Raw genomic sequence first — 25,895 nt, 5'->3', positions numbered from 1 at the left:
GCACAAGTACTTAGACTTCACACTGGCAATGGCACTTTCACTGCTGCAGGTCTAGTAGAGTGGATCACACTGATAATCAGCCCAGAGTGGATTTTCCCAAAGAGGAGCATTACGACAAACATGACTAATATTAGACTGTAGCCCTGAGGCACTCGTCTTTCTCAGCTCTCCAAAGGAAGGTTAAAAAGCTGAGACCTCACTGGAAATGAATCACACAAGTTTTTTTTTTATGTTGTATTGAAATCTTTTGAGGTTTTATTTCACAAGCAATGAAACTGAAAAATAATTATTTTAAGTTCAAAGCTATATAACTGCTATGGAGCATATACATAAGGCCTAAACTATGCAAATACAGTACTCTGCCTTTGGACAATCTTCAGAGGAAAATAGTACCTACAAACAAAATGTTTTCTTTCACATTTTCCTTAAAGAAAATAAAGCAACAAAACTGATTCTGACAGACGAACAAAACCTGAGAGAAGCAACAAAGTCACAAAACTTCGGTCGATATGCACCAAGCAACATTGCACAAAATGACTTAATTCTTTAAAGTCCTGGTAATTTTAACCCTTTAAGATTGCATCCTCACTTATATTGTACACCTATTTAACAATGTATGCCAAACCCAAACCAATAACCAAATTTATATCAAAATCCAATAATTTATTGTTCCTGTAAAACAAAATGTGACGCGTGCTTACATAAGCATGAACTAACCAGTTTCAACCAATAATATCATGACATTCACCCATCAATCAATCTTTAATCTCTAACTTTTAGCGATACAGAGCAAAGATTCATTAGTTAGCTAGCTAGGATGGATGTGTAGGAAGTGTTTCTGGGGGCCGGACCTCACTGATAACTGTACAAAAACACAACGTTATCACTAACTGCTGCTGAAGCTACTTTAAAAGAGTGACAGGCCTCAAGTTGCTGTCTGACACCTCGCCACCAGAGCGCCAACACTGAGGAGGGACAGCACATCCAGACACACACAGCGGGCAGAGATGGAGGGCACCTAAATGGGATGCAGAAGGGACAGTGAACATCTTTTGTGCCTGAAGCACAAATACAATGAAACACACACAAAGTTAGACACATATCTTTTGTCTTGGCATTCAACATTTTTTCTGTGTACGTTTTGGCTAAAACAAGTTCCAGCAGGCAGCAGATCTGACACTTTCCACAGTTTGTGAACCTGACTGCGCCTGGTGGTTCGTTACACAGAACCATCTGGAAAGTCCTCATTGGCACTTTAAAATAATTCTTGGCAGGAGACTGGATAAACCATCCGTCTATCCCCGTCTATAATGTGCCTACTTCGACCAGTCAGATCAATGAACCATTTAACGTAGTAAAGCTCTTACCGAAGCCAATCGGGAGGGGGGTGAAAGCATCTCTTCCTTTGAGAAAAGGCCTTCAGTGCCGTTATTTGCTTTTTTTTTAATGAAGAAATGCTTCAGTACCAGTTAACAAACGGTGTCTTGGTTGGTCTGGTACCACTGTGCAACATTTGTTTGTTCAGCCAATTTGGCAGCTGTTACATGAAGAGTTTAGGTTAAAATCACTGGTATTAAAATGGACAATTATGTGTAGAAAAATGTAAAGGATTAAAATATGACATAAAATAATGACAGTGTAACAGTGGCAACACATACATGCACACATACAGGTATTCACATTCACATGTACACATACATACTGTAATAGATACAGATGATGGATGTAACAGCAGAGGTGTCTTTTGCTGTGCCAAACCCTGCCAGCCAGAGACACCCTGGCTCTGTCCCTAATGAAATAACCCCTTCTGACAGATGGCAAGTACCACTTTCCCTCTGTTGCATAATTTAAACTGACCCCTCTAATTGGACAATGATTCAAGTCATCAGCCAGTGAGAGAAGGTCAAGCTTGTCTGAATAAAATCCTGGTTGAGACTGACAAAGATTTGTTTATCTTGGGAAAAATAGCAAAGTGACTCATGAATATACAGTGAAACTAAAAATACATTATTAATCTACAAGACTCAGCTACAAGGTTAGGCTGCTTTTATGCATTAGTGATGCAAAAATTCAACAATAATGTTGCATTAATGTCAGCTTGTTTTAGACTTAAACTTGATAATAACGCTTAGGGTTGAATGTCAAATGTATCCTTAATCCTTACACTGAACCAAAAATCTTTGACTTAAGCTTGACCACAAAACCTGATCTGTGACCCTGACCCTAATCCTTCAGGATTAGGGTCATGCAGAAGAGTCACATGCTGGAATGGTCAGGTTTGATTTGCAAAATATGCAATAGGGGACTCAGACGTTTGATACATGTATAGTTATATGTAAATGTTCAGTTTCATTTACCTAGGGAGGCTTTTTTTAGAGGTTATGAAACGTAAAAATGGAAAGTAAGGAACATAACCTCCCATCCTTTGCAGAGGGAAAGTCATTACTGTGCCTCAGCAAAGTACTTCTGATTGCTTTTTGTAAAGTTTCAAAGTCTTGCATTAACTCCACAAACTGTTCACAAAAGAATATAATGCGACAAAAGATTTCATTTTTGCTTTTGCTGTCAGCCATTTTGCATCATGAATGCAAAGTTGGAACTTTTGACATCAAGTGTTGCACTGTAATGCTATGATATAACTGATTCTACCATCTTCACAAGACAGTAAATACCCTCAACCTATAACCTCTGACCAAGGAGGTAAACAGAATATATCCCTCAAGAATCATAGTAATCATAATCATCAAATTTAAATACAAACAGCATGCAATTGAGATTAAATTGTAATAGTAGGGTAAGTTTCCCAATCAAGTCAGCAGAAACACACAGGAAAAGGGTAATTAGCTCAGTTTGAAAGAATTTATGTGTAATTCAGGCTGTTGTAGTGTTCTGCCCCCAAATGACAAAAAACTGCTTTAATACTGTTTTTAACCACAATCATTAGTTCAAAGTTCTGATTACTGTGTCAGAAAATTGCCTGGGTGGATTATGTTGCCCCTGAAGAGGCTTATTTACTGCAGCAAATTGTTAACAACCAAGAAGGGCGGCTAATCCTCTTCTCCTAAAGAGGTGAGGGTGGAGACTAACAACATGGAGACTCCCAACCCCCGAAACAGAGAGGCCACACATGCCTCCACTGTCTCTCTACTCACTTCTTTTACTGCAGCCATCACCTTCAGCACCCAGATCGGCACAGTGAAGAGTGGACATGCAAAGGAACAGATCCTGATCCTGCTTTCTTTCCATCCCGATGAAGCAATCTTTGGATGGGACACGACAAGAAGAGAGTTTTTCAAGGTGAATATGGAATAAGTAAGCGAGAAAAAGACAGAGGTAACAGTACAGACAACGGAGCAGGAGGTTCAAAACAGGTGCATCCCCAACAGCCAGAACACAGGGTTAAATGAGGACACTGCACGTACAGTCAGAAAAGAGGCCTGAACTTGGCTGTGCAGCTAGAGTAAGAATGAGGCACATTGTTTGACTAGTAGCTGGGGTTAATCTAAACTGAAAGAGAAAAGAGGAAGAGCTTGGCAGTCGGACAAGGGCAATGGTTGAGGCAGACACGCAAAGAGTGTGGGTGTCAGTGATGAACTTGGGGTGACTGTGGGAAGCAGTTAGGCTGCTTGGTAGATCCCCAAGTTTGTCCAACTGACAGATGAGGGTCCAGAAGGCAGCTAACAGGATGAGGCTGGGCGGCCACGTGGCCCCACAGGGATTACAAGCAGCAAGAAGAAGGTAAAGAGATTAGACTCAAAACGGAGCCTGCTTTTTTAACCTCGTCACTGTTGTCACACTGACAGCGCAGAAGGCTACTCCTGAGCCAAAATTCCAATCAGTTCACCATCTCTCATTCCCATACCTCTCCTCCCTCCCTCGCTCCCTCTGCTCATCCATCCATGCAGCCACCTTTGTTGTCTACAGGGATCCAACAGCATCCAGGAAATAACTTGCTGCTGAAGAACTGAGCTGGAGTGGACCGAGCTCCCTCCTAACAAGCTGAAGACTTTATCTGCACCGATGAGGAGACTTTTGCACTCTCTGCTAATGGACTCAAGATAAAAAGATTCTGGATTTGAGACTGTTGCAAACAACAATCTCTTTACAAATGACAACTTCAGGCTTGAAAACCACATAAATTAGCCCATCATGCTTTTGAAGTCAGGACTACTCTTCACTTTGTGTCTGTTTACCCTCCAGGCAAGTCGAATCAAAGGTAAGATTCCTGTACAGAGTCTGGTTACATATTTGAGATTTTTCTTGCCTTGGTAGTGTGATTGGAGAAAGAGATGCTGTTTGTTTTCACACAGCAGGATTCAGTAGTGCTGGACAACTCTCTTTCTGAACAAACTTTCAACAGTCTAACTCTTTAGGGCTGCACTTTTAGCAGGAGAAGAGATGGACTAAAAGAGGTCACTCTCCACATTACTTTAAAGATCTTTTTTGTAAAGACCTTTCTGCAGGTTTTCTGTCAGTGATGTTCTTCTGCATGACAGGAGACTTAAAGATGTGGAGATCCACTTCAAGGGCAACAGGGTTTTCTAGTTAGAAGTGTGTGTGTGTGTGTGTGTGTGTGTGTGTGTGTGTGTGTGTGTAACTCTGCTATTTAAAGAACTCTCTCTGTAAACTACAAAATGCTAGGTCATCCTCAAACTCATCCTCTTTGATTTTTAGAAAAATGTCAAGCAGCCAGTGAGCCACTTTGAAGGTCATGAATATTCACTATGAATTAGCGGCCCGAGACATATAATAGATGTTCACTGAGGAAGATAGCATCATTTCACCAGTGATAATATTTGCGTCCGCACTGGTTGTCTCGTTCAGTGTGATGTGCCCGGGTGAGCTCATTATCCTGAAGGAAACAAAAGCTATTCTGTTCCCAGTGTCGCAGGACGCTAATCTTTTCTGGCTTGTAATTCTGCTGTGAGGCCTTTTTGCGGCTGCACTGGGCATTAAGGCCTGTTCAAACACTCCCTCCTCTCACCCAGGCCCTCGTGTCCTTGCATGTGCAAGTCAGGCTTCAAGCTTACCGATTCCTAAAAACCCATTCAAATGTTGTCTCAGTGGTGTATTAATGAAAACACACATGATTTGGTTAAATTTCAGGCCACTTTCTGACCTGCTGAGATGAATGACTGAATGACTCTGCCTGGCAGAAACTATACTGTGGAGTAAGCCACAGGCCACAATGTCAATGACCACACATTCTTTGCATGTTCTTGGTGTGAGGCCAATCTTGGATTTGAGGAAAACAATATTGTTCATTGTAGGGGTTATTATTTATGTGTGGTACAGTGATTAACAAAGTGTTTCGAACATTTTTGTGTTGGATAAGTTTAATTCTAATTCCAAAATATGAACTGACCTTCTTACTTCACATATGCTATGGCAACATATAGGAGGTGGACACAATGTCAGCAACACATACTTACATAGTATACTACAACAACAGCTCAGCCCATTTAAAGTTTGTTTGTTTGTTTGTTTATTGCATCCCCAGCTACCCCATCATAACCCCATCATAACACATATATACATACACATATATATATAAGTCCATGTAATAATGTAATGTATTCAATACTACTCTTTCACTGTTTTACATGCAAATGCATTATTATCTGATGTAATACTGCATCTAGGGTTCATGTGTTGCATTGCATTAGCTAGTTTATGATATTGTGTCCACTCATGCAAATACACACACTTGCAGCTTGCAACTCAATTCAATTTTATTTGTATAGCGCCAATTCATAATAGAAGTTATCTCAGGACACTTTTCAAATAGAGCAGGTCTAGACCGAACTCTTCATAACATGGATTTAACATGCACTCCCTGGACTCTTCCTGTGTTGTTCTTCTTGTGCTTGTGGTCCAGTGTTGGTTCCCAATGCTGGACATGACTAACTTTAATTAGCACAACTCAATATCTGTCATATGATATGCAGCATTAATGCACAAAGATTTCCCCCCTGTCTTTTTGTATCTTCATAAAAATGTAGTATCTCCAGCTAAAAGCTGCGTGTCTGATGCCAATGTCACAGTGATTATATTATTTACACTCACTTGCTCTTTTTATTCTTCTGTTGTTGTTCTGTACCCTAATCTAGAGGAGGCACAGTTTGTTATTTGGGTCCAATTACCTCAAGTCTGTGTTTTGGGGCTCATAAATCCTGGCTTATTGTCTTAAAAAGTCTTCTGAGGTTTGCCACCTGGCATCACAATGAGTGCCTTTCTTCTGAAATAGCTTTATTCAATGGGGTGACTGTGTTAGAGAGTGTTGACTGGTGTACTGGCTTGTGTAATGGTGTGGAATTACCTTCCTGTAATGCCTCACCAGGGTGGCTGAGCTTGTTTTCTTTACTAAGGTGATCAGGAAATTAGGGCAGTTCTCCTCATGATGTGTACAGCGTCTCAGTGATATAATTTATGGAAATAAGCCTGTCAGTGTTATTGCGTGAATGTTTTCATGTGATGGGATTGTTTTTGTTAATCACTCAAATCAGCTGGATATCCACCTGTACCTCGTTTTAATCTCTTTAAGGTTTGCTGTGCACGCATGTCCCTTTTCAACTGTAATCCACATGCGTGCTTTTCTGCACATTCACACCTGGATGCTGCCTAGAAAAAACTTACACTGTTGAGCAGCTTCAGTGATGCAACGTGGGTCAAGTCACGCAAGGGCATCTCAGGAAACAATTCCTTAGAGAGAAGTAAGAGTTACTCATTTGCTGCACATCTGTGCACTTTCTCAGCATACAAAATTGTATCCTTCCAGTCACAAATGAGCACCTCAAAGCACCTCAAATAACTCATTGCACCCCAAAGAGACACACACTGCTAGATTGTCCAAAAATAGACTCTCAGGGACCCTCCGTGTATGATATACCTTTCAATGTTATGCCAGAATTAAACACTCCTCGGTGGTAGTTGGTGTTGCACTTCTTGCACGTTTTTGGATATTAGAAAGAGAAAAGAGAGAAAAAGATTTGTTTTTGACAGTTTCACAGTGGTGCACTGTAAAAGTGGGTCCTGCTCTAAGAGGATTCTACACTTCCCATAATGCTACTCGGTAGTGTGTTTCATTAGACATTAGATAGTTAATGGCTGAGTCTGTCAAATATCATTTCATAAAAGGCTTTCTGTTAAATTTTCAATCTGAGATGACCTTGATGACATCACTATTGTCACTATGATTGTTGCTGAGTAGTACTCATTGGAACAAACTGATCTTTGTGTGTAGAATTGATGGAGTGCTCCTTTAAAACAAACCTTTGCTCTGCTTGTGATAATGCAAACTTAAAGAGTATTTTGTTGCCAGTAAATACAATTTGCAATTGTGGTTTCGCTTTTATCCATCCTAGCAAAGGCAACATATTAAAGGGAAGCTTGCATGCTATGCATCCTGGTGCACGTAGGCACTGCCATCACTGATCCACAAGCAGAAAAACTCTGTGAAGCACACACTGAGGAATTTCTTGTTTCAGTTGACTACATTTACCATCAACACTGATTGGACATCCATATAAAACTTTTTCCTTTAAAGCCGCAACATGAAACTTCCAATTTTTTGTTGATTCTGGTGGCCCTTGTGGATAAAAGTGGTAGTGTTTCCACCGCCTATATTCATTGATTTCAAGAGGAATCTTATTGCGGGCGCTTGTATTAAGAATAACTATATAGAGATAGCCAGCTTTCTCGCTGATGGTCTTGTTATCATTTAGAGGCATTAGGTAAATTCAGACTGTTTCGCAACCTGTTAAAAACTCCTAGTAGGTTTGAATGAATGGCTACTTCATGAAAAATCACAGCATCAGTATGTTATATTATCAGGATTTTTTCTGTATCCAATATTTGTGTTTCCAACCATTTACATGACGAGTAATTCAATTGTGAAGCTGTTAATATTGCAGAAGAAACAAACTCCAAACCATTCAACTTACTTTAGGTACAGTGTGTCACTAGCTACAGAGCAGGAGAAAAAAGGGCTTTGGCTTTGTGTTGAGTTGTTAATTGAAACAATCATCCACAGAAACACTTTCTATCACTGAGTGAGAAATCTCACACATTCATGTGCTGAATTCTGTAAAAATCATGCCACATTATTATATTTCTTTTTAACTTATCACTTCACTGACTGCTTTTGCAGACCTTCATGACCACGGTTTTTCTGGACTCAGGGATGTGAAGTATCGACACTTTCTAGAAGCCTCCAGACCGATCAGACACACTACAAATGTCAGAGCGGAGCAGGATGGCCATCGGACGAAGAGGTCAGCGCTCTTCACCACAGGTGTCAAAGTGTGTCCCCAGGAGACCATAAAAGCAGTCATCAGCAGCCATCGGAGCTATTACAAACTCAGAGGTAAAAGGAAGTGTCTGCTGTTAGACTTTGATGTGAGCTTATACTGTAAATTTACTTCAACTTTATCCATAATTATGACTGAAAATCTTACAGTGAAATGATAAGCTTTTCCTAAAACACTGACCAAAACAATCAAACACAGATGTCTTAGCAGTTGGAAAAATATCTGTCTGCTTTGATGTTTTTAGCAGTTGGAACTTTTTGGGAAGAAGATAAAAAAGATATTTTAATCCCCCCAAATGTGTACAATTCTCTAAATCTTGCCAATGAATGTACATACACATACGTGATGTTTGTTATCCGTCTTAATTGTTTAGAGCCTGGTGATGTTGACAGGATGCCACGAAATGATGTACTGAACCAGATTTACTGACTTTAGGGATACACATAGTGATGGACTTAATGAAGTTATATGCAAATATCCTTTGTTTAAGAGAGACGCATTGTGTATGAATTAAGAGGCAAAGGTTATCACCTTGGCTGTTACAATTGCTTAGTAATTCAACTTGTTCCACGACAGCTGCTGTGCCGTATAATTTAAAAAAAGGAGGCAGATTAATTTGGTGTACTGGAGGTAATCGCATTGCTCCAGAAATGAGTTTGTCAAAAGATACATTTCCCACAGGCATCAATATATTGGAGAATGTGGAGCTTGGTTCCCTCACAGAGGCAGATAAAACACACTGCAGCTCCAGGGGGTCTTTGTGCTCATGATTGTAATATTCACAAAAATGTCACGGACATGCAGCGACTTAAATATACAGTTTGACATTTACTGAAACAGGCATTAGTGCCTTTTTGTGCTGCCCCAGTATCCCATATCATGTTTTAATATGTTTTGTGATTTATTGTAGCATGGTGGTACTGGTAATATTACAGATAAATAGCTAAATCACAGCAAACTGCCCACATTCAGAGATGCCAAGATCAATACCAACAATCCTATTTATGTTTATGTTTTTTTATTTCTCCATTATATAATTTCCATCATGTCTGCCCTTGTTGTAAATATATGAAATGCCATGTTCAGTCATCCCTTGTATATGTTTTTCTAAAGTAAGATTAGATGGTGGTGCATATTCATACTTATGTGAGTTTGGTGTATTTTCTTCTGCAAAAAGTCAAAAGAAAACATCCACAAATTTGTGTGATATCGCTTCAGTTTGTCAGGAAGCTATTTGGGAAGCGTTTCGGATCTTCTTGGACAGAGTCCCAAACTCAGAGGAGTACAGAGCCTGGGTTTACACCTGCCAGCATGAAAACCTCTGCATGGACGACCTGGCCCAGAACTTCAGCAGCTCTCAGGAGCATCTGGAAATGGTGGCCAGAGTGAGTCCAGCACCAACACGACAAAAATACTTCTGTCCACTTTTATAGCATTGTGTTCAGACTGCGTGGCTGTCAATCTTAAGTGTACATCTGTGATAGATAATATCTTGTTTCTTATATCCAGAGAGTAGCAGAGCAAGCTGAAAGTGAAGGGTATGTGCAAACTTCTTATATTTTGTGTTCCTTGTTTGTGAATGTTCCTTTGGTGGTATGCTGTCATTTTGTTTAGAATACACATTTAAACCAAACTATGTTCTGTTCACAATGTTCAAACCAGCTACACCTTTGCTACTTTAGCCAGATTAATATTTGGGAAATTAGGCAAACATGGATATTGGTTTTAAGCGTAAGGATTCTCACAAATTTAGTGCAGCAAATATTCATTGTCATCAAACTAAATTCCTAACAAATATGTTGTTTTATTTCCAGATTTGACTTGACCACTGAGCCAGGAAGGGAATGTGAGTTTGACACTAATGCATCACTACTGTTCAATGAAAAACCACTGAATTACTGACTTTAACAGCTATCAATACATTGTCATACAATCATAAATGAACTAGTGTGTTGTTGTTTTGTCTCAGGCACCTGGACACCTCCAGTGATTCTGCTACCAACTGAAGCTGAGGCTGTAAGCAAATCCTTAAAATACCAGAACCATATTTGTTTTGAATGGCACTTCTCTAATAACAATGTCATTTGGCTTCTCTTTGCCAGATCCTAGAAGATCCAAACATGATAAAAGAGAACTATGAGGAGTACATTGTTGAGTTCAGGGTCACCATTGTGGACCCGACATACAGCAAGCTGCTCAGTGACCCAGAGGCTCCACAGTACAATGACATTACACGAGAGCTCACAGACAAGGTGAGAGACGGGTGTGCATTTACAGACCAAAAGCAAATGTTAGCAGTTGCCTGAGCTGTCTGCTTTACCTTTCCACAAACACGGGAAGCCGTTTGATAGCAGAACTGCATTTGAAAAGCTTTTAAGTCTAATAAAACTGTGAAATTCTGTATGAAAAGAATCAATTGTGGCAATTGTGGTTTTGTCACCTTGTCTTTGCCTATAATCCTCCCCTCAAAACCAAACCATTCAAACCTTTCATTATGCAAGATGTCAATAAGATTAACATGATTTTGAGCTTATATGGCACTGTACTGTTAAGCGTAAAACTCACCCTGATTGATTTAACAGGTAGCAACCAAGGGACTTTAGCTAAGACTCCTAAATGACCACAAGCCTGAAATAGTAGATCTAATCATATAGATTATCTCCGACTAAGAAGGCATCGACTGAGACTCTAACCACAGCTCTTAAGAATCACTTCTGCTGGTGTAAAACCATTAGTGTTTCATTTTCTTTTTTAGAGAACTGAATTTAAGAATGAGACAGTGCAGACGTTAGGGCTAAATAAACCACCACACTCTGATGTGTTTTTCCAGTATGTTCACAGTATAATCCTGCAGTGTTAAAAAACAAAAATAACCACATGCAGCTGTCATCAGGACCTTAACACAACATTCTGGACCCTGTAGGCATGGGCACCTCCCCACATCCATAGCTACCTTTATGTATACTCAGTACTCCCTCTCCCATCCTACATTGTCTTACTTGTTGTCAGTTTGCCAGACAGTAGTTCTTCCCTCTCTTCTCTGCAGTAGTCCTCAGTGTTTCCACATTTGGCTGTTACCTGACTGCCACACCCAAATGCACATGTGTTCCCAATCCCCTAATCAGTTCCCACTGATATACAGGCCACTTTGTGTCACTTTCTTCGTGTTCCTCACCAGTTTGACTATTAATGTTAAGTCTTTTCGCTACCTGCCATTGCTTGCTTGTTATGACCATTTGACTGCCTTTTTAGACTGTTGCCTGCCTGCCTTTCCCCTTTTCTTAGTTCTCTTAGATTAACCACCTATTGGCAAACCCTTTTTTGAATTTCGTACGCAGTAATCCTTTTAATATAACCTGTCTTCTTCTAAGTCATGTGTTTAGGTCCATTACCTGCAACACTGAGTCTTTACAGTCACATGTCCGCATGAGCCGATTTTTAAATTAACGATTTGATTAATCTGACGATTATTTTCATGATGAATTGCTTTATGTGTTGCTATATGTTAGGAAATAGTGAAAAATACTTTTACAATACTTAAAATATCCCACAGTCTAGGTTTGTTCAAAATAGTTTATAGCATAAACCATTATAGCATTGTTTAGTTGACCAATTGTTGCAGCTCTAGTGTACAGTAAATAATGCAGCATATGCAAAAGTATTATGTTGTTTTTATTGGCTAGTCTGTTACTGGCCAATGAGAACATATCTCCAAGATGTCAACTTTTTATGAAATAAGAAAAACAGCCCTGAGATTCGTGAAAATGCATTTCTTGGATAATCCAGTGAGTTTTACAGTATAGGCCTAAGCTGTAGGAATGGTGTAGAAACATTACATACAACATAAACCAGTAAAGGAGCATTAATTACTAAATATATTTCTATCATCTATCTCATTCTGTCTCTCTCTTTTTCTTCGTATAGATGCTTCATGTGTTTGAAAAAGTTCGAGGATTCAAAGAGATTCGAGTTCTGGGATTTCGGTGAGTTGAATCAAGTTTTATTAAAGGTTTTCTTTAAGTTTTGGCACTATAACTGGGCTTGGTAATGATGATGGATTTTGACAAAACAACACCGTAAATAAGATTAGAGACTCAAAACATAAATTTCTTATACTTTTTCCCCTGAAGTGGCTTTTATTGAAGCGTTTTATTGCTCAAGTCTCAAAGGAAACTATAACATCCCCAAAAATATCCTCTTTTGGGATACGACTCGGAAATTGCCTTAGCAGACATCCATTACCAGTGAGGTCTGTCTATTATGAGGGTTTCTGATATGATTTGTTCTGTTGATCAGCTCACAGGATGTGTCTATGCATTACGCTGTGGTCTTTAATGGAGAAACAGAGCTCAGGGATGAACCTGAGGGTCTCGAGGAGCCTGACACAGACACAAATGAGGATGTAAATGCTCCTAAACTGAAGCACATCATCACAAAGGCTTTAAAACAGGAACCCTCACTACCGCTGGACATACAGACGCTCAGCTTTGAGGCTGGTAAGCATAATATCATACTCACATTTGATTAAATATTATATTAGTGTAGTATAGTAGAATAGTATTTTAAAGCACTTTAACTCCTTTTCTTCAGTAACCACAGTTTATCCAGTTGCTGAGCTCGGCATGAACCCTGTTGAGATCGCTGTACCCGAGGACGACACCATACAGGCACCCACAGAGGATTACACTCCCACCCAAAGTTTCTTCCCAAGTGTGGCAGTGATAGAAAACTCTTTGGAAGCTTCTACAATCAAACCAGAAACACACACCTTTGTGCCTTTCATCCCAAACGTCGTCCCAGAATCCACGTCTGCCATCACAGATGAGACTCCTCTAATAGCGACAGTAGAACAGGAATCCACAGAGGATTCTGCAGGGGAGCCTGGTGACATTATAACACCAGACACAAAACTGGAAACTATCACAGAGCGGGAAGAGGAAGCAGAGCCAGAGGTGGAGGAGATACCACCTACTGAGCCTGAGGACGGAGGTGAGGCTGAACCTGACGAGCAGGTCACAGAAGGTAAGGCCACTTCAGATTGTTTTAAAACCAGGATGTTGAAGTTCAATCAGAAGAGACACGTTTAAGAACTTCAAGCTTTATTGATCAAACCGAACATTAGATTGTGGTCTGGACTCCATTTGGAGCTATTGATGCATTGAACCTCAGGATCAAACTGCAACTTAACCCTCACTTTGCCATCATGGTCGGGTTTTACATAGTCTTGATTCTGCTGATGGTGGGGAAGGGGTGGGGGTATGAGCTCATTGCTGTTATGGGCAAGAGACGCAAAATACAGGAGCAGTTTATTCGGGGTGAACTCATTTTATAATATTACCATTAAATAACACTTTAAACATCTATTTCCTTTTTTTTGTATATATCTATACATTATTTAACAATAGCCCCAGTTTTAACCCCAACACTGAGAGTAACTTGGGACTTTCCAAATAAACAGTGACATATTTTTTTCCTTCCACCCACACATATCTGCACAGAACAATCACCTCTCATAGGAAATGGAAATGAAAGTACAATTAGACTTGGTGGTTTGGTTTTGCGCAAGGAGATGCATCCTGCTGAGGCAATACATCATATTAAAACCCATTAACAAGCAGCGGCCTGTTGGTGGTCGAGTTATTACAAACTCATGCTGTGCAACCAAATTTTGTTCAGACTTGCAGGATGTATTTTAAATTCTAGTGGAGTTTCCTAAGATACAAATGTGTCAGGCTTGTCAAACTGAATTTTGGGGGAAACGTGTATAAAATAACGCACAAGCCATCTAGAATATTATAATTTGATGGATTGTTGCAGCCCAAAAAAAAAATGTTTCAATATTATACTCAATGTCAAAACCATATAACCTGATACAGAATACATTATACTGTCAGACAGTAGGACGTTAGATTATTATAAGAAGCTTAGAGTGACTTAAAGGAATAGTTTGACAAATGTGCCTTTTCTCTTTCTTTGTGAGAGTAGCATTAAGTTTTCAAAATTTTAAAATCCACCCAGTAGCATCACTAAAGCCCACCTATTGCATCTCATCTGTTTCATTTGAAGACATACAGTGAGGTAAAAATGACAATTTGTGGGGAGTTAGGTGGTGTCACTCTTTGTGTAAGTATCTGGCAAACTCACTTTGATGACAAGAGAAAAGTAACTGCACTCGGCTGTTGTTTGACAAGAAATAGTGACAACATGTCTTTTTTTCCTATTTATGTGTGGATTAAACAAACAAGATTAAATTAATTATTGAGCTTTAGAGGTGGAGCATTTTTGAACTTTGGAGGGTCAGGATAGGTCTTTCCTTCTGCTTCCAGTCTTTATGCTATGCTAGGCTAATCGCTTCCTGAGTCTAGCTCAATACTGAACTCAAAAACATGAAAGTGGACAGGCAGAACTAATATACTTAAATTGTTATGGTTGCATTTATATATCTTCTTTAATCCAAAGCGCTTTACAATAAAAGGGAAACAAAGGGGGGAACTGTGTGTCAAGGGGTTAACATAGAATACATGGTATCATGTATGGAGTTGGCTTTATTCAACAGCAGCAGCAAAAAACAGCTCCTAAACTTGTAGTCAAATCATGGTTTGAACATAGATTCTGGTAGGCTAGTTATCAGATGAAGCAACATGATGGATGAGTGTCCTACCTAAATTGCAATCATACCTGTATACTATTATTACTTGTATATTTCTTTCATACTCAAAATAAATTATAAAACCCCCTCTCTGATATATGTTTTACAAGAACCTGAACCTGCTGATGGGGTCCCTGATGAACAAAATGAAGATCTTCCCTTGCCAACCCCAGACACCCAACCAGAAGAAGAAATTACTGATACACCTGCTGAGGTTTACTATAACTTGCCAGAGTCTACAGACCCCACACTGACTGAGATATCTGTCATAGAAGCAGCAGTGCCAGTCTCCACACCATCATCTCACGAGGATGCTTTCCAAGGCAATGAACCAGAAAGAGATGATGAGCCTTTGCCATCCCCTGTAGAGAGCGGCGAAGCTCCAGAGGAAAGGGATGAGTCTGGCGGAGGGCACAGTGGAGCGACCCCAGTCTTAACAGACCTTCCTCCAGAGAACTCAAACATTCAAGAGGATGTCGGGTCAAGTCAGAACGAGACAGAGGCAGAAGTGACCGAAACCCTGGAAGAAGAGAGTGGTAGTGGATTCAACTCAGAGTCTGACGAACGCCCGTATGAATCCACAGCTGCACCGGCCATGAGACAAGCCAGCACCCCTCTGATGTCCATAATGGATAAGAACAAAGAGTTAGTGGTTTTCTTTAGCTTGAGGGTCACTAACATGATGTTTTCTGATGACCTGTTCAACAAGAACTCCCCAGAGTATAAATCACTGGAGAATACCTTTCTTGAGCTGGTAGGTACACAAGCTTTTGTGCTGGATATCATGTTTTTACATGCTTCATTATCATATTTGCTTTTGTAGACGAAGCTGAAATATGTGACAGAAGCACTTTTGTGCAATATATACTGTTGAACTTAGGTTTCAGATGATATTTTAGTGAGTTAGTTGTTTAGTTGGGGCTTTATCCAAATCTTTTTGCCCTGCACAAGTGAGGATGCACTTTGCAGTAAGCCTTATCCTCACTTATCTTTTTGCTTTTTTAAACCTGAGATTAACAGTAAATTATGATGAATTTGTATTTTTTCTTCAATAAATTATACTTTTTTTATAAAAATGTTACAAAATGTGATACGGTTTTAAGCATTCGCCAAATTCTTGGTCAAATCTGCAGTATGCTGATGCTTTAATTTCAAAGGAACCATTGTGTCAACAGTATGAAGAATTATTCTGTTTCACTCAGACACAGCACTCTGGGTCCAGAAACTCGCCAAACCCTGGAGCTTCCAGTAAATCTGGGCCTAGGAGACAGACGACTTTAGCCTCCATACCGGTATTTTTTTTTCTTCCATATTGGAACTACATCTCCAATGCCTCAGAGAGAGCATGACCTTTCTATTTCTTAACTAACCTTTCCGAAATGCAGTATCTAACAATCTGAAAGCACCTAACATTTCTGAAATACTCTAGCTTTTTTTTGTCCTTACATTAGACATTAGACCTTCCTGCTGCAGCTTGGTTTTATCTGTGAGTGTGGTTCTAACATTGCCTGTTGTTGTGTGATTTGCCTTAATTTTTTGAATTGTGCTAATGTTTTGGCTTTTGCAGGGACTGTTCAGATTCTGTTTGACTCATATTCCAACTAGTCGTTTTGAAAAAAAATGTGTTTGCAAGGGAGTTCGGGGCTTCTGCTATTTAGTGGAAATTTCAAGGTTTTAGGAACCAACAAAGGTAAACTGGTAGAATGGTCTAAATAAATAATCCAACATTTTGGGAAATATGCATTAACTTAAACTGACAGAAGTGGAGTAAAAATTCACCCCATTAGTAGCTGGTAGCTGCAGTAGCAACCAAAGTAGCATTAGATTCATCCCGGGACAACTTTATCTCTAAAGTTGAGACATTTTCAACTCAATTAAAGCATCTCCACCTCAGTTTGTGTCTATTTGTTCCCGCTTCCTACAAGCACTTTCAAAGCTCTTTGTGGTCTGATAGCGTTGCCACTGGTTGCCAGGCAATCTCACAATGATTAAGAAATAGTCCAATGTGTAAGTCCTTTTTACAGGTTAAACAAATGAGAATAACTTTTTTAAGTGAGCTTTAGAAGTGCTCGTAGGTGAATTTTGTTCCTTTTGGACAGAGCCAGGTGACCTATTTCCCCGTTGCCAATCTTTATGCTAAGCTAACATAACTGTAGCCTTATATTAAGTGGACAGAAATGAGAGTAGTATCAATGCTGTCTTATAACTCTTGGCAAGAAGACTAATTAGATAATTTCCCAAAATGTTAAACTATTCCTTTAAAGAACAACATTGGAAGCAATACATCTGTTATCATTTCTTTGTAGAACGAGCTCTCTGCTCTGATAAACTCTAGAGATGTTTTGTATCATAATATAGCATACACTGATTATTATCTATATGTTGTGGGACTATAAATGTGTGTTTATGTGTCTAGTTAGACTAGTGAGTTTCTCACCAACAAACTCAAGAATGTTTTTGTACATTTGTTGCAACATTGACCAGTGTGTGTTTGTGCATGTTGGAAGCCTTAAAGATAAACTTGCAGAGTGAATAAATGAATTGATGTGGAGCAGAACAATGTGATAACAGGCATAGAGAGAACCTAATAGGAAAGTCATGCAGCTTTATGCATTTTGTGTTGCTAAAACTGTATCGCTTTGTACACGGTAGAGCACAAACTAGCCCAGGGTAGTCTGAATCATGAGACCTGGGTCTGCCTTAGTCATTGTAGGACTCAGAGGTTTGTGACTTGTGGTAAGAAGCTTTAAGTAATTCTGGTTGGTTCCAGCACCACACACGTTGTGCTATTAATGGTTCCAATCTGCTTAGTGCGATATCAATCCGGTTTCTGTGGACATCTGTATGCATGTTGTAGTAACTGGTATTATAGACATACTTGTATTTCTGACAATGAAATAAAATAGATCACAGATTGGTCGAGGTTCTTTTTTGTTTTGGAGCACTTATGTGTAAACCCAGTGCCCATACTTGTAATCAATGGTGAAATGTCTCCTTTTGTCGTGGCAAATAGGCTTTTGTCTTTTTTGTCTAAATAATAATTTTTAAATAAGGTCTCTTTAAACATGCACCTATGTGCGAACATCTAAGCAAGAAGCATCAGTTGACATCCTTATTTAGTTTCGTGGCTTACCCTGAGGTTGACGGAAGGGACATATTTTTAGGCTGGCTCAGAGGTGCCCTGTGCTCTGTGTTACGTAAAGGCCTCAGCCTCAAACCGAGGAGTGCATCGATACAAATTGGATTGTGTGGTTGCTGCAATGCCAAGGAGCAGAGGGAATGTGAGCTACTGGGCCATGAGGGCTTAGTTTTCTGATAGAACGCAACAAGCTTTCTGGGTTAAGATAAATAGTTGATAAGGCGTTATGTTTCTCAACAATTTTCACTCATTTATTACAGTAGTATGCAAGTTTAATTATGTATTTTGAAACAGATTTTTTCCAATCAAGTATTGGACTGTAATGTCTGCACTGGATCAAAGAATACAGTTTGAAGTAGTAGGGATACATAGACACAAATAACAAACACTGATACATAATACAGACAAAACTCCAAAGCAACAATAAAAAATAACACTCCATCTCCAATCTTTAATGGTTGCCCAAACTTTGGTTTCTGCAGTTCTCCTCATTAATTGATGTATTTAGCTTCCTGGCAAAACTAATGTGGTCAGACGTTTGAACTGGTAAGTATTTACCGTCTACTGTCTATTGTCACTATTACATTAGGAATAGTCAACATATCTTCCTTTAAATGGGCTATTGAGGTAGAGAAGGGAACACATATTTCAAACTGGTCCAACCTGATTTAGAAATCACTGACAAATAGCAGGAAATGTAATGAAGAAATGTGAAATAATATAAATTTTGCAGCCCATTTAAATGGACATAATGTAAAGCTTTTCTGGACCCCATTTGTGATAATGTACATTTACTGTCTCTCATATATATATAGACATACATATATATGAACCATTAGCCTCCAGAGGCGTGCAGTTCCCCGTGTTTGCCTTTGCCACACTCCCCCATTACTCCTGTACCTACTGGTTTGTGAAGCAACCAATAAAATTGGACATGGAGGTTGGAATCACTTTATTTTATTTAGCTTTCATGGCAGTATAATGTTCCTTGTGACTTTTTTTTTTTGACATCAGAGAAGGGATGTTTCATCAGGTTTTCCAAAACAAGAACCAGTAGATACATGTGTAACCTCAGAGAAGCATGTGTGATTGTGTCAAAGACTGAAATTATGGTTGTGTTTGTGCCATGCTGTCGACATTTCTTTGCAGAAGGCGAGAAATAAATCTGCAGTATCTCTATTGTTCGATAGTACACAATACAGACTGCACTGAGGTTTGTTGTGTAAGAAGTTGGCTTTGACCTTGTGTGGAAGGCTACAGATTGGTATCTAATCTACAGTGTGCTTGTAATACTTGACATTCTGCATTGAGACAAATGGATGACCAAACGGCAAGCTGTGTGTCCAGTTGTACTGCAGGCCGTTGCCCATTTGTTCTGGATGTTGGACCCTCTCTTTTCTCAGAGACTATTAGCTATAGTGAACTAGCCTTCCGTAAACTGTCTGCCAATGATAAGTGAAGTAACCTGATCAGAGCAGAGCTCCTTAAGGCCTCTTATCTCCCGCTCAACAGCCAGGCCAGCTAAAGCATCGCAATCTCTCCCTCTCACACTGTGGCCGTTTGGTGTTTGCCTCGTTTGTAGTGAACGTGAAGTGGCTAGAAGGAGAGCGGTTCAGATCGATGGACACTGATGCCGGTCCATTACCTGAGCTGGAGGACTTCCTCCCCGCCTAAATATCACCACTTTCATTAGTCCAAACCCATAGTCTTGGTAGATTGGTTTCTGAGTTATCTGAGCTGCAGGTCTGCGGGAATATTTTTTAAATGCAACAATGTGGAAAACTGTAAGAAGGAGTTTAAATATGGCTATGTTTGCCTTTTTAGGCTGATTGCTAATGGCTGTCACAGTCTATATATAAAGGAATTATATTTAATTAATTAAGAATTTAGTGTTTGCTTAACCACGTCAAATCATGTTAATTCCATGGTTAGAGACTGCAGAGATGACAGACAAACTCAATTATTAAGATGTTGAACCATAAAATAATTTTTTTAATTACAGAACAAGGGGAAGAAAAAGTGACTAAATTAGTTTTGGCTTAGGCTAAGCTCGCCGTTAGCCAGAGTGTCAGTGTGAGTTTTACCTGTTCTTCTACTCCACATTTCTATGACATAATAATTGAAATTAAACAGATGTCATAAATTCAAAGGTGCTGGTCTTATCTCAGTTTTGACCAACTGCTGTATGTAGTTATTGAGTTTCAGCTTTGTAGGGCAGTGAAGGGATAATGTAGAGATACTTGACCCACGTAGCAGGCCTATGTTACTGTTAGGCACTTATGATAAAAGCCTTCTCCAAACAGCATATATTATAGATTTCTTTTGGACTTGAGATAGCTTTGATTTCATGGAAAGGCCTAATGTTTTTTATCATGTGTTCGCAGCCTCTTCAGTGACTAGAGCTAGTACGCCCTGCGTCCTATGCTTAGAAACCTAACCCTAATTTTGTTCTGGATAATAACAGTCAAGTGCAATAATGGCAAGATTTCATGCTTGCATCAAAATTTTATTATTAACTATTCATAGCATTCACACTGTAAAATGTGACCTGAATAATTCAAAATCAGCCGTGCTACGACAACCTCAGTCCTGTCGTTGTGGAAGTAAAACCATAAGTAAATGTGGTCTCTGCTGCCCTGGTCTTCCTCTTAGGAGGACACGGGTCTTTACTGACACTTGACACTGACATCATTTCATTAACCTAAACATCCGAGTGGAAATCTTTGTCCTCCTTTGATCAGGAATGATTCCCTTTTTACCCTTTAAGATGGAATCAATCTTGCTTGTGTGTTGTTTTCCAGGAACACTGTATTCTTATGTTCCTGCTGTAAATAAGTAGTTTTTCTCACTGATCACTGACTGCACATGAAACTAACCCTTTTAATTGATATTCAGTATGATAAATTTAAAGAGAATTCATACAAATTAATTTGCTTCCCTCTTCCTTCCCCACAGCTCCTGCCATATCTACAATCCAACTTGACGGGATTTAAGCAGCTGGAAATTCTCAACTTCAGGAACGGCAGCGTTGTTGTAAACAGCAGGATGAAACTGGACAAACCGGTCCCTTACAACGTCACAGAAGCTGTTCACTGTGTGCTTGAAGACTTCTGCAGTGCAGCATCTAAACGGCTTGACATCGAGATTGACAGTCGCTCCTTGGAAGTGGAACCAGGTGAAATGTCCTTAATTGTCCTAATTGTTCTATTTCTGTCGAACCTAACCCCCTCCACCTATAAAATTGTGTTTTAAAGCAAAAAAATAAAAAATAAAATAAAATTGCAGTGTGGTTACAGGATGCAGACACCTCATGCGTACAAAAAAAAACAAAAAACAGATCCATAATCTGTTCTTGCAGTGACATGCTCATTCATGCTACAAGGTCAGAGTGCCTGTCCATAACACACACCCTCCCTCTGCTGTCTTTTACAGTCTGTAGGTGAAGTGCAGCATAAATCTGATGCATCTTTTTGCTTGGCAGAGTTCACGACTGTATGTGACCTCATTAAACACACCTTATTGAAAGCAGCCACCTTCATTCACATCAATCAAAATGCCCTTTAATTTCTCCTCTGACTCTGTAGACAGGTGGACACTGCATTAATGTTAATGAGCTATCACCTCTCTCGTCCGTATTTCTTCTACACCTCTCTCTCTCTCTTTCTCCCCCCCCTCTGCTTCTCCTTTCCTCTCCTCCTCCTCTCTCCTCCTCCTGTTGGTATTAGCTGACCAAGCAGACCCCTGTAAGTTCCTCGCCTGCAATGAGTTTTCACGCTGCGTGGTAAACAGTTGGACCGATGAGGCCGAGTGCCTGTGTGATCCGGGGTACAGCACCGTGGACGGCCTGCCGTGTCAGAGCACCTGCGCTGTGCAGCCAGACTACTGTCTGAATGGAGGCCTGTGTGAAATAATCCCGGGACATGGAGCCACCTGCAGGTACACAAAAGCTGACGAATGAAAGAAAACATTGTGACCTCAGCTTTTTTTCAAAGGTTTTAGCATTTTGAATCAGAGAATGTGGATTTGCTCTACATTCAGAAGGAGGTTTTAACAAATTCCTTTCTGTCTTACAGCCATTGTCTTCACCTCTGTAACTTGCAAAGGCTTCAAACTTGCTTGAGACTGGAAATCAGTGTTTTTCATCTTTATTGTGCTGTAATACAGTTGCAAGCACAAGCAGGGACTGTGCTGAAAGCCCTTTTTTGATAGTGTAATCAAGGACAGTCAAGATTTGAGAGTTGGCTGCTGAGACGGAACAGAACTATGTTATTACACCCAGAAGCAAATATCAGAGCAGAGGAGCAGATCAAGCATATCTATTAGTTATTTCAGTTATTATTGCTTTTTAGCAGCCAACTATTAAATATTGAATGTCAGCTGACTAATCTGGCAAATGTAGTGACTTAGCATATGTCACAGAAAATGACAAATTAATCCAGTAAGTTGAACATCTTCTTATATACCGCTTCAGTGTTTTTCATGTCTGGTTTTTACAGTTGAAATCGAGAAACGACCGGTGCTGGGCATACTGTTCGAAAACCAATCAAAACTCTAGTCTACTAGTCTGCATTAGGTCAGATTACCTTACAACTGCAGTGTTTCTTTAAAGTCACAATGAAAAAGCATCTAAAGATCATCTTGCCTCCATTTTATATTCTCTTGTTCAAACAGGATGTTGCTTCAGTTCATTTAAAAAAAAAAGTTTGTGAATTGGAAAACCTGGAATGTGAAAATGTTTCTGTACATTTCATAGCATTTCTTTTGTGCCTGTGCCAAAGTGAAAAAAGCTTTTTTCTCATCTCTTTCAGATGCCCTGGAGGTAAATACTGGCACTACCATGGAGAACGCTGCAACGAGCTGGTGTCAATGCCGGTAGATCCTCCGCTTATTGTAACCTGCCTCGTGGGAAGTCTCTGCCTTGTTTGTGCCGTCATTGGCATTTTGATTTTCATTAACAAGAAATGTGTCAATAACAGGAAGGCTGTCACTTTGGTGTAAGTACGAGCTCCTTTATTCATTTTTATTTATAATCAGAACCTCTTGTGTTGTTCTTTTGCAGTGATTTGTGACATGTTGTGTCTTATCTTATTCACCACCTCGTCTCCTTTGCGTTGTAGGCACACCCTTGCTCCCTATGCCTTTGAGAATACTTTGAGGGTGAACCCAGTGTTTGAGAATGATGATGGTGTCTTAACTCAAGTGTCCACATTGCCATATCCTTCAAGTTCTGCTTCTTCCCAGTCCCAACAGTCTGAACAAGAACATTTTGCCTCAATTGAAAATATACATCTGAGTATTGAGGTACACCGTGCTGCACAGCACAAAAGACTAAACCGACTAAACTAACTAACCTCATACCTTCAACTACAGTAATATCAACTAATTCAATCTTACAAACTCAAATACTTGCTCTCAACCTCCATAGATTTCATCTTTGTTTTGTATTTAGAGATTTATATTCACCATCAAAGCTGACCAACCTTCTCATGTATCAGTATTACTTAAAGCAGCAATGAGGTTTTTGTTGATTCTGGCGTCCCCTGTGGACAAAAGCGGTAGTGTTTCCACCGCCTTGTTTCATTAACTTCAAGGGGACTCCGACTGAATCCGACATGGTGGAAGGCATTAAATATAGTCTAATGGTCTTATTTTTTTATGAAGGTCATACAGGGGTATCAGTATTAAATTGAGACAAGTCATATCCAGTTAAAAAAAAATGTTTGAAACTGTTCAGTGTGGCTTTAATGGTAATGAAATGTAGATCATGGTCGTCGGGTACCTTGAGTATCCTCAGAATCAAACACAGTTCAGACCTTTGAAGAGGCTTTGTGCCAAATCCAACAAAAGGTGTATAGTTTTAACCCTGAGCTCTGCAGTAGCAGCTGTAGGTATATCCTCCTGTAGTTGCAGTAGTGTCTTTCATCTTTCCAGCAGATCCTCGGATGTACTGCCTGCTTTCATTCACATTGCATCTGCTTATCTGGTTGAAGTGCCTCTGGTTCTATATTATTAATGAAGCACACTGTAAATACTGAGCCTGTCTACTCTCTGTCTCCACAGATCCCCAGACAACTCTACACAACCAGATCAGAAAAGTTAGTCTCAGAAATGGTGGACTTCCATCACTGTACACCACACAATGAGGTGAGGATCATTTATGGGACTTTTTGGCACTATGATGGAACTTATTCAGAAACAATATGACAATAAAGTATGTTCAGGGACAGTTACAGTAGTTCAATAAGCATTTTATCTTACTGTATGGTCTAAGTCTTGCTGATATTCAATAATAATAACCTTAACATCAAATATTTTACAGCTCTATGATGTGTGCAAAGGTAAAACATCCGTGCATGTATTGTACTATAGCCCTGGCTGATTTTCACTTACAAACCAAATCACAGTTGACTTTTGCATATTTAAACAACAGCCTCTATCTGAAAATACATTTTGGGAAAATAATCAAATATTAACCTTGAAATAATCTCTGTGTTGTTGAGCTCAGTGTTGATCAGAGCTTCTGCAATGAAAAATAGTCCCTTTCTTGAGTTTAAGTAAATATTTGATAGATTTATCTAGAGCAAATGCCTTTTAGATGTAGTTACAAGGTTATTCTGTCATTTATTGTATAATTCCAACCCGAAGTTAGCTATTTTTCATTCTCCCTCTTGTCTCTTCCTAGACGTGGCGACGGCCAAATGAATACAGAACATGCTGCGTTTTAAGGGCATCAGATAACGAATGTTTTGAAGTAACAGTTCTTTGATGACACCCTGTTTATCTGAGGAGCAAAGACAGAAGTTGCTGCTTATGGATGCATGGTACAGTAGACCAGCGAAATGGTGTTAAAAGTGTTGAGATTAATTGTTCATAGTGGTTGTGTCTTGTTAGACAGAGGACTATGGATATTAAGGTGGACTTAGGTTGTCTTAAAGTGGAACCTAATATTTATTTCATATATTGAATGGTAGGAACATTTCCTGTATACCCTTGGCAAAGGTTGTTCTTTCCTCACAATGAGGTATTTATTATTTACAAACTGATACACATGGTGGTATCTTTAGCTTAGACTGTAAAATGTTGTTTATTTTAATGTTTAACCATTGTTGTGTCCCAAAAAGAGAATGAATGTATAAGCTGTTGACTTGGATCGTGACATATTGTTGTGCTGAGCTACATTTCCATCAGTCTGTCCTGTTCAAAACAACTCTTCCCACTAATTATTCGTCTTTCGAGATTTGGACTTCTTGTTTTTTTACACAGTTTTGCATTTAAAAGCAAAGAATAAAATGTTTTTTGCGTAAAAAATTTGATGTTTTGTTTGTTTTTGACTGTTCAAAGCTTGTTCAAGTACCAGTGTGTAGGATTTAGTGGCATCTAGCTACTGTAGAAACATGGCGGTTAAACATGGCGGCCTTCATGGAAGAGGACCTGCTCCCACTGTAGATAAAAAGGACTCATTCTAAAGTAACTAAAACCCCTTATTTTCAGGTGATTATACGCTAATGAAAACATACCTATGAATATTATATTCAGTTTCTCCCAATAGATCCTCCTAAATGTTACACCCTGGGACATTAAGTCCAGTGTTTTAATCCAGCTGATCACTTAATGGGCGCAAGCCTGGCTCTGTGATGACATCAGCAGTACATTAGCCTTTGTTGTTTAATTAATCGACATGCTAATCTCGTTAGCTGCTGTTACCGTTAGGATGTCAGATCCATTTACACAGCAATACCCACTAATGGCTATCTTACTTAAGTTTTGTGAATTAACTAAATTTTTCCCACTTTCTTAT

The 25,895-nt window shown here is 39.4% G+C and overlaps 2 protein-coding genes across 7 annotated transcripts in view; one reads left to right on the top strand and one right to left on the bottom strand.

The window, feature by feature from the left end:
- Positions 1-25,895, bottom strand: part of cga (glycoprotein hormones, alpha polypeptide) — a 235,034-nt gene that overhangs the window by 71,520 nt on the left and 137,619 nt on the right. The window lies entirely within an intron of this gene.
- Positions 3,145-25,405, top strand: impg1b (interphotoreceptor matrix proteoglycan 1b). Of its 6 annotated transcripts, XM_051396088.1 has the most exons (19): positions 3,145-4,216; positions 8,150-8,365; positions 9,528-9,694; positions 9,819-9,847; positions 10,124-10,155; positions 10,279-10,325; positions 10,412-10,561; positions 12,234-12,292; positions 12,606-12,805; positions 12,900-13,331; positions 15,069-15,712; positions 16,161-16,250; positions 21,053-21,272; positions 21,823-22,033; positions 22,906-23,091; positions 23,215-23,398; positions 24,158-24,241; positions 24,417-24,435; positions 24,780-25,405. In XM_051396088.1, exons 1-19 carry the CDS (start codon positions 4,150-4,152, stop codon positions 24,797-24,799), a joined length of 3,057 nt encoding a protein of 1,018 aa, XP_051252048.1. In that variant the 5' UTR covers positions 3,145-4,149; the 3' UTR covers positions 24,800-25,405. The 6 variants fall into 6 exon arrangements, 5 of the variants coding, with proteins under 5 accessions (XP_051252048.1, XP_051252047.1, XP_051252046.1 ...); XR_007884287.1 differs by lacking the exon at positions 23,215-23,398 and having other exon boundaries at positions 24,780-24,844; XM_051396087.1 differs by lacking the exon at positions 24,417-24,435 and having other exon boundaries at positions 21,835-22,033.

Source organism: Dicentrarchus labrax, unplaced genomic scaffold (assembly GCF_905237075.1).
Source record: "Dicentrarchus labrax unplaced genomic scaffold, dlabrax2021, whole genome shotgun sequence".
Taxonomy (NCBI): domain Eukaryota; kingdom Metazoa; phylum Chordata; class Actinopteri; family Moronidae; genus Dicentrarchus; species Dicentrarchus labrax.
This window is presented reverse-complemented; position numbering and strand designations above follow the sequence as displayed.

Excerpts from the sequence above, each read along its gene's own strand:
- impg1b (XM_051396086.1), top strand. The coding sequence starts at position 4,150 with ATGCTTTTGAAGTCAGGACTACTCTTCACTTTGTGTCTGTTTACCCTC. Across the intron at positions 9,848-10,123 it reads GAGCAAGCTGAAAGTGAAGG|ATTTGACTTGACCACTGAGC; the intron begins GTATGTGCAAAC and ends TTTTATTTCCAG. Across the intron at positions 22,034-22,905 it reads GGACATGGAGCCACCTGCAG|ATGCCCTGGAGGTAAATACT; the intron begins GTACACAAAAGC and ends CATCTCTTTCAG.